The sequence below is a fragment of the Gastrolobium bilobum genome, unplaced genomic scaffold, assembly GCF_033153095.1.
Source record: "Gastrolobium bilobum isolate Gb01-03AN ecotype WA unplaced genomic scaffold, APGP_CSIRO_Gbil_v1 utg3539, whole genome shotgun sequence".
Classification (NCBI taxonomy): Eukaryota; Viridiplantae; Streptophyta; class Magnoliopsida; order Fabales; family Fabaceae; genus Gastrolobium; species Gastrolobium bilobum.
Window position 1 is genome coordinate 279458 of NW_026897898.1, and position 8790 is coordinate 288247.

The following is an 8790-nucleotide window of genomic DNA, read 5'->3' on the forward strand; positions in this document are numbered from 1 at the left end:
TGGATTTGTGGGTAGTCGAATTGGCCAATCTGCAATTGATTTTGGGTATGCATTGGTTGGGCATGTTGGGCAGGGTAACACATGATTATCGGAATCATTCGATGGAATTTCATTGGAATGGAAAGCAAGTATGTCTTCAAGGTGGAAATTGGCCAGGAGAGGAGGCTTTAACTTGTCATGTGCACATATCCACATCTGAAGAGAGTGGGCAGCAACAGATTTGGAGGGAACTACAACAATTGCAAGAAAAGGTACACTATCCAATCTGGCAGATTTTAAATTCATATAGTTCCATTTTTTTCTATCCCTACTACTTTGCCTCCAGATAGAGATATGATGCATACTATTGAATTGATGGAAGGGTCTAAACCTGTAGTGGTAAAACCATATAGATATCATTACCATCAAAAGGCAGAAATTGAGAAACAGGTGGCTGACTTGCTGTCCTTGGGCTTTATACAACACAGCCATAGTGCTTTCTCTTCTCATGTACTCCTAATTAAAAAACATGACCAGACTTGGAGAATGTGTATTGATTATCGAGCCCTAAATGCAATCACCATCAAGAATGCTTTTCCTATTCCCACCATAGAGGAGTTATTTGATGAATTATTTGGAGCTACTGTTTTCAGCAAATTAGATCTGAGATCTGGGTATCACCAAATCAAAATGATGAGGGAAGATGTTCCAAAGACGGCCTTTAGAACTCATGAAAGTCACTATGATTTTTTTTTGGTAGAACATATTCTTCATTTGGAGGCAGCTTTGAAGTGCTTACAACAAAATGCCTTCTTTATTAAACTCAGTAAGTGTGAGTTTGGAGCTAAGGAACTTGGGTATCTCGGCCACATTGTATCAGGAGATGGTGTCAAGGCAGATCCAAAGAAGGTTTCAGCTATGGTGGATTGGCCAACTCCTACTTCAATTAAGCAGTTGAGGGCTTTTTTGGGGCTTACGGGTTACTATAGAAGATTTGTGATGAATTATGCAACCATTGCTCATCCCTTGACTGAACTACTTAAGGTAGATAAAATTGTTTGGAATTCAGCCACTGAAGCAGCATTCCAGAATTTGAAAATTGCTATGTTTTCAACACCTATTCTTAGCCTACCAGATTTTGGATCATCATTTGTGGTGAAGTCTGATGCCTCCAACTTTGGAGTGGGTGCAGTATTATTGCAAGAGGGGAAACCCATTGCTTATTTAAGTAAGAAGTTGGGCCCGAGAATGGCTGTAGCATCAGCCTATGCGAGAGAATTATTTGCTGTTACGGAAGCTGTAAAAAGGTGGAGACATTATCTCTTAGGATCTCATTTTATCATACGCACGGATCACCAAAGTCTTCGCGAGTTAATGAGGCAAACCATACAAACCCCTGATCAGTACAAGTATGTATGTAAACTGATGAGGTATGATTTTAGCATTGAGTATAAGGCTGGGGCTGCAAACATAGTGGCCGATTCATTGTCTAGGCAATCAGAGGATATGCTTTCTAGCAATTTATTTTGCAATCTATCAGTACCTTCCTTTGATATTCTCAATCAGGTTCGGTTAGAAAATGCTACTAGTGTTGAGCTGCAAATTAAGCATAAAGCCTTGTTGGATAACACCAACACAGATCTAGAATTGTACAATAAGAAGGGCATTTTGTTCCAGAAAGGAAGAATGCTGCTGAGTTCTGATTCTGAATTGAGGTCCCTGTTGATACAAGAGGCACATAATTCTCCAATTGGGGGCCATGCTGGTATTCAAAGGACTTTTTTAAGGCTGTCATCTTCTTTTACTTGGAAAAATATGAGAAGGGATGTGAAGGAATTTATTACTCAATGTCAGATCTGCCAACACATTAAATCATCCACCCAAGCTCCAATGGGATTGTTGAATCCTCTACCAATTCCCGAAGGTGTTTTTGAAGATCTCACATTGGATTTTATTACATCTTTACCATGTTCGGCTGGGTTTTCTACTATATTGGTTGTGGTAGATCGCTTAACAAAATATAGCCATTTTGGGGGACTTCCATCATCATATGTTGCAGCAACCGTAGCACAATTATTTTGTAATATGGTTGTCAAATTACATGGTTTTCCAAAATCATTACTGTCTGATAGAGATCCTATTTTCATGAGCCAATTCTGGAAGCAGCTGTTTACTTTAAGTGGGACTAAGTTGAAGGCTAGTTCGGCCTATCATCCGCAAACGGATGGTCAATCCGAAATTACCAATAAATACTTGGAGCAGTATTTACGGGCCTTTTGTTCAGAACAGCACACTAGATGGTTCCATTATTTGTGTTGGGCTAAGTTACACTACAACACTTCTATACATTCTGCCATTGGTATGTCTCCTTTTCAAGCCCTTTATGGCAAAGTTCCAACCATGGTTCCTACTGCTCCACATGAGTTTCTGAAGATTGATGCTCTTAATTCAGTACTGCAGCAAAGAACTGAAGCCTTATCTCAGTTGAAACTGCATTTGGAAAGAGCTCAACAAAGAATGAAGTCACAGGCGGACAAATATAGAAGGAATTTTGTGTTTAAGGTAGGAGACTTGGTATTAGTTAAGCTCAAACCTTATAGACAAATTTCAGTGGCTAGGAGAGCTTGTCATAAATTGGCCAAGCGTTATTTTGGCCCATTTTCCATCATTAAGGTGATCAACCCAGTAGCATATCAACTTCAGTTGCCGGTAGGAAGTCAAATCCACCCTGTTTTTCACATTTCAAGCTTGAAACCTTTTCATGGAGCTGCTGAAGAGTTAATTTTTTCTTCTTTACCAAGTGATAGCATCAGTAATAAACCAGTACAGATGCCAGTAGCTGTCGTGGCAACCAGAGAGGTCAATGTTCGTGGTTCTCCTCAATTACAATATCTAGTACAATGGTCCAACAAAGTCCCTGAAGATGCTTCTTGGGAAATAGCTGCTGCATTTCACAAGACTTATCCTCATTTGACCCTTGAGGACAAGGTCACTGTTGTTGGGGAGGCAGATGTTACGGGCCAAAGTGAAAAGAGGCCCATTAGAGAGAAGAAGAAACCAGTTTGGGCCAAGGATTATGCCCAATAGGTTAATACAGTAGGAACAACAAGTTGTAATACAGGAGTTTTAGGAGATTTAGTTAGACATATGTGTCTAAGCGGTTACTGATGTAAAGATGTATAAAGCTGATGATTGTAATTGACATTGTTATTCATTGAATAAGAAATTGGAGTTCGCGTCCTGTTCCTTAGGTGTATCACCTAACAACAACTCATCAAAAATTGCTTGAGTTTTTACAGAAAAAAAATTGTTATAAAATTGGTTTTAAACTTAATAACCGATTTATGGTTCATAACTGGTTTTGATTTAAAATCGGTTTTAAATTAAAATCGATTTTAAATCAAAACCGATTATGAATCACAAATCAATTTTGGAATCGGTTTCAAACCGATTTGGACAAATTAAAAATCAGTTTATTTTAAAAAAAATGATTTCAATTTAAAAACCAAACCATTTAAAACTGGTTCGGTTCGATTTTTAAAATCGAACCAAACCAAACCGCTCCATCCACACCAACATACATGTAGAGTGATTATCTTTATGCGGATAGTGCTTTTTTGGTGGTTGGGAGAGGTTGAATTTTTTTTCGATGACAGAGGATTTTGTTGTATATTGCTGATGTAGAATTCTGGTTTGCTGACGCCATACTTCCCTGTGCCTTAAAAGATATCCCTTCTCAGCTTTTAATTTGATTACCCCTTTAGGGGGCGTTTGGTTGAGGATAAATTTTATGAATGATAGGGAAATGATATGTATAGACAAATGGTTGGAGGATTATGTTAGGTAGGAAAATGTAAAAAAATTGTTTGGTTGGAAAAAATTTGGATGGAAAAATTAGTAAACTTTTATAAAGTCTATGTTTGGGTGTAGACAAAATATAGATGGGAAAAAGTTACAATTACGAAAATAACCCCAAATTTTTTAATCAAGCCACTTCATCCTTATATTATTATTTTTTTTTATATTTTTATTCCACAAATCCAACCAACACTTTCCTCCCACCGTGTCAGACCGCCACCCACCGACAAACTCCACCGCCCACAACCACCATCTTTCCTCATCATCTCCAACCGAACCAGCCTTCCAAGAACAAACAAACCCAACCCCAAATCACCACCGCCCCACTCCCCATCATCACTCCACCGCCGGAAACCCCAACCTTCTTCCTCCATCTCTTAACCGGTTAACCGACACCCAAACTGGACACCACCATAGCTGTCTGACCACCACATCATCAACCGACCACACCCATAGCCCCTATACTCGTTCTCCTCTTCCTCACCATCACAAACCATAGCCACACAGCCACACCGTCAACCAACCGCCGTCCTCAGCCCACCACCAGTCAAGTTCACCCCTCCACAACCACACACCGTGGAAAACCCCCTCTCACCACACCTCTCCTACACCACTGCCCAGCCATCTTTTTCCCCACACTCAGCCACATACATCGATCTTGACAGCGTAAGGCAGGGGTACGATGGTCATTTGGTTATTACACAATATTACCATTTAGGTAGATTCTACACAATACCACATGTAAAGAGGGAAAATGATAGCCGGCTATTTCCATCCAAAAGCGGTGCAAACATGGTTTGCTGGCATAATGCCTTATGTAGGCAAATTGAGAAACCGTTCCAACCAAACATGGTTATCTTACATTCCCACTTCTAATTTGTCTATCTATCTGAACAAAATCCCCAAACCAAACACCTCCTTAGTTTCCTTTATTGTTTGCTCTATAACTTCTTCATGGCCTAGTTGTCGGTTTTCTGACTATTGGGAAATTACATTTTGTTCCAAAGTGTTGTTGTAGTGATGAGTTATTTTATTAGTTGGTAGGACAGCCGTTAAAGCATACTTGAATGATATGATCAAATTATAATTGTTTTCATGCTCGGCAAGGATTTCGGAGTTTATTTCCTGACTTTGACATGCTTCTTAATTGAAAGTGTGCCTAGATTTATAGCTAAAAGCCTAAAATGCGTTTTCATTTTATTCAGAGTGGAGCTAGAATGGAATCTAAAACTTATTGTCATTACATACTGTTCGAGATATTTTATTGTTCAAGTTTTATATTTTGTAGAGACCAAGGAATCAAGCTCAAGGCTCTCTATGTTATATTGGTATAAATAATTAAATAGGCACATTGTTTAATCCCATCAGTGATGATTCAAATTAACTTGTTTGGTACAATAGCAAATAGAATGGTGCAATGTTGTCCAGATATATATTTGTGAATTTCACATGAAAATTCTATATACCAGGAAGAAAAACATATAGGAGTACCACATGAATTCAAATTAATTTATTAGGACCGTTTAGATGAGCTTTTAAAAAAAATGACTTTTTATGCATTGTTTTTATTAAAAGAACTTTTTCTAAAAGATAAAGTTGGTTTACTTTTGGATGTATGATCTTAAAATCACTTTTACATAAAAAAAAATTATTTAGATGTTAAAATAAAATTAAAAAAAGCACTTTTTATATATAAAATTACAATAAAGGAGAGATAAAATAGCATGATCGTGGAATAAGGAGAGATAAAACAGGTATGATAAGATGAGGTTAAAATTGTATTTTAAAAATTTATATTATCTTATTTCCAAAAAAATAAATTTATATTATCTTTTAATTTCTGTTTTTTTCTAAAGCAACCAACCACTGACTAAAAAAAGTTGCATTTTAACTTTTATTTTAAATTTTGCTATTTAAAAAAGCTGTTATCCAAATATATAAAATTTTTCAAAAGGACTTTTATTTTAAAAAAAACAATTTTTTTAAGAATAAAAGGACTTGTAGTATGTTTAGAAACGATTATTTTGTTGGTAGAGAATTATCTGTTAGGACGAAAACAAAAGGACCTTCCAATTCCATCTTCATGCATTCATTTTGATTTATTATTTACAGATTTATTACAAGCAGTGGATGGATAATTAAAGGTACGATTAAAAAAAAAAAGGCCAAGAGACTTAAGACAGCAAACAGGGAACAAAGTTGAAGCTTGAAAGCACACACATGAACAAGTATTCATTTAGGGGTAGTTTTCAGAGGGTGGGGCAGGGGCATAGGAACCAATGAAGATGTCACCATAAATCAAACCAGCCAAGCCTCCTCCAATCAATGGGCCAACCCAGTAGATCCAGTTATAAGCAAAGTCTCCACTAACTACAGCTGGGCCGAATGAGCGAGCCGGGTTCATCGAACCGCCACTGAATGGACCGGCAGCTAAGATGTTGGCACCCACAATGAACCCAATAGCAATGGGTGCAATGGTGCCCAGTGAGCCCTTTTTGGGGTCAGCTGCAGTGGCATACACTGTGTAGACCAATGCAAAAGTAACAATAATCTCAAACACTACACCTTGAAAAGCGTTCACCCCAGAAGCCAGTCCATGAGTTGGAATGCCCTGCCAACATCCCAAAGAATAATATCATAATAGAAAAATTTTATCTATGAATTAATCATTAATCAAATGATACCTTAACATATGTAATTGAACTTGTTCTGTTATGGCCCAAAATAATATGTTAATTTGTAACATTTTTGTTAAAGAAATACCTTAGCGGTAACAAAATTGAGGAGGAGAGATGCAACGATGGAACCGAGTAATTGGGCAATCCAATAGAGGAAACCAGTTATGAGAGTGATGTTGCCTCCAATAGCCAATCCAAAAGTGACAGCTGGGTTCAAATGTCCACCTGATATGTTGGCTGCTACGGACACGCCTACAAATAGTGCAAACGCATGGGCCACAGCTACTGCCACCAGCCCCGGTGGATCCAAGGCTGCATCTGCTGTAAGCTCATCTATATAATACAAAACAACCACTTTGTCACTCCTTGCAGCCTTTTAATGCCAATTTTTTAAAGCTATTTTTTTTTGTACACACTAAAGTTTGTTTTGGATCCCTAATAAAAAATATAATTCTCACTTTCGTTCTATATATATATATATAAATTTCATATTAATCTTTTTTTAAGAATTAAATTGGGTCTTCATTAAATTTGTAAGAGATTATATTTCCAAAGAACTGGAATTGTAGAGGAACCAAAAGTTTACTCTTTTTTTTATAAAAAACAAAAATAAAAATCGTATTTTTTGTCAGGTACCCAAAGAAAATTTTACTCTTTAATATATAAAGGTTTAGGTGAGATTAGTCGTTAGATATCTCACCAAGCCAAGGCAAGCCCTATCCTTTAATAAGGTCCTCATGTCATTAGCTAAAGCTATTAATCTAACTCTTGAACTATGAAAAGTATTATAATTCATCATTGATACAATAATTCTTTTACCAGATTTACTATTTATTTAATAATAATGTGATAACTAACACACACTTATCATTTAAAAGGAATTTTATACTTAAAACTTATTTTCATTTATAATCTCTTACAATCATATCTTAACCGTTGATTTTTGTCAATCAACGGTTATTATTTTTACAAATTAAATTCATTAATTAATTATTAATTAGCAATAAATGATAACCGTTGATTGACAAAAATCAACGGTTAAGATATGATTGTAAGAGGTTGTAAACGAAAATATATTGAAAGTACAACTTTCGTCGTCATTTAATTTGATCATGTTTCAACTTAATCACTAGTCTCGAATTTAAGTTCTATACGTAGCTATATTAAAAAATTAATAGAAAAGTTTTATCGTTCATATGGTCATATCCGACTCGACTAGATAAATTGATTAATCACTGAATCGGTGAAGAAATTTAAAAAAAAAAGTGTTGATTTCATTAATTACATTAAATAAAAAATAATAAAATAATCAAACATTTTCATATTTTTAGTATGAAATGAAAACAAAAAAACACTTTTTATAATTATTAATTTTTAAAAAAAATTCTTACATGTTATAATGATACTATAAATATCATGATTGATAGAGATGGTTAGTCTGAGAGTTTAGCTAATGTTCTTACGATAAGTTTATAATGATTTTTCTAATTTTTCCTGAAATTAAGAGAGTATGTATGGGTTATTCTATAACTATATTGTAATTTCGCGTGCTTAATTGTTATGCCTTCATTCTTGTTCGCCAAAACATTGATACACGGGCGTTTCTTTTTCTAACACAAACAACACATGAACACAAGGACAAATAATTCCGTCTGCTCCACTGTCTTTCTTCCTCCTTTTTATTTCCTTAAACGAACTTTAATTCCCCAAATTCTCATGTTTTGAATGTCCAAACATAAATTGAAGTACGCATGTGATGTGCCAATATATGTTTACGTAGTTATGAACTATAGTTGAAGATTTTTCGCGCAGACTAACACATGCATGCATCAATATATATGCTATCTAGTTGACACAATTGTAATACCAAGGGCACGACAGCAAATGCTGAATAATACAAATATAAAGTTATTAACTATTCACAGTGGAGCACTTACTGTAAGCGATGGCTGATCCAACGCCAGCGAACACGAAAAGCAGAGTGGCAATGAACTCTGATAGATAAGCCTTGAGGGATGCAACGCTAAAAGAGTCATCGAAGCTACCAACAGTTATCTTCACCATTTTGTCACGTCACTCGAAAAATGAGAAGAAGCTAGACGAAAACCAAAGTGTTTGGAACCTAGCTAGTTAATAAAGTAGCTATTAGTGGGTGCCTGCCTTGCATCAGAAATCTTTGCCACGGTTTATATAAGAAGAATTAACATAAATATAATGAATGTGATTATAAACTAGGGCAATTTGTCTATTGTACTGGCACCGACCATGGACCATG

The 8790-nt window shown here is 35.9% G+C and overlaps 1 protein-coding gene across 1 annotated transcript; it reads right to left on the minus strand.

Annotated features, from left to right (window-relative positions):
* Positions 1 to 6073: 6073 nt before the first annotated feature.
* On the minus strand, positions 6074 to 8579 carry LOC133311291 (probable aquaporin TIP2-2). Its single transcript, XM_061512318.1, has 3 exons — positions 8453 to 8579; positions 6601 to 6848; positions 6074 to 6448 (listed from the first exon to the last, which is right to left on the minus strand). The coding sequence occupies exons 1-3, from the start codon at positions 8577 to 8579 to the stop codon at positions 6074 to 6076; spliced, it is 750 nt and encodes a 249-aa protein (XP_061368302.1).
* Between the last annotated feature and the right edge of the window lie 211 nt (positions 8580 to 8790).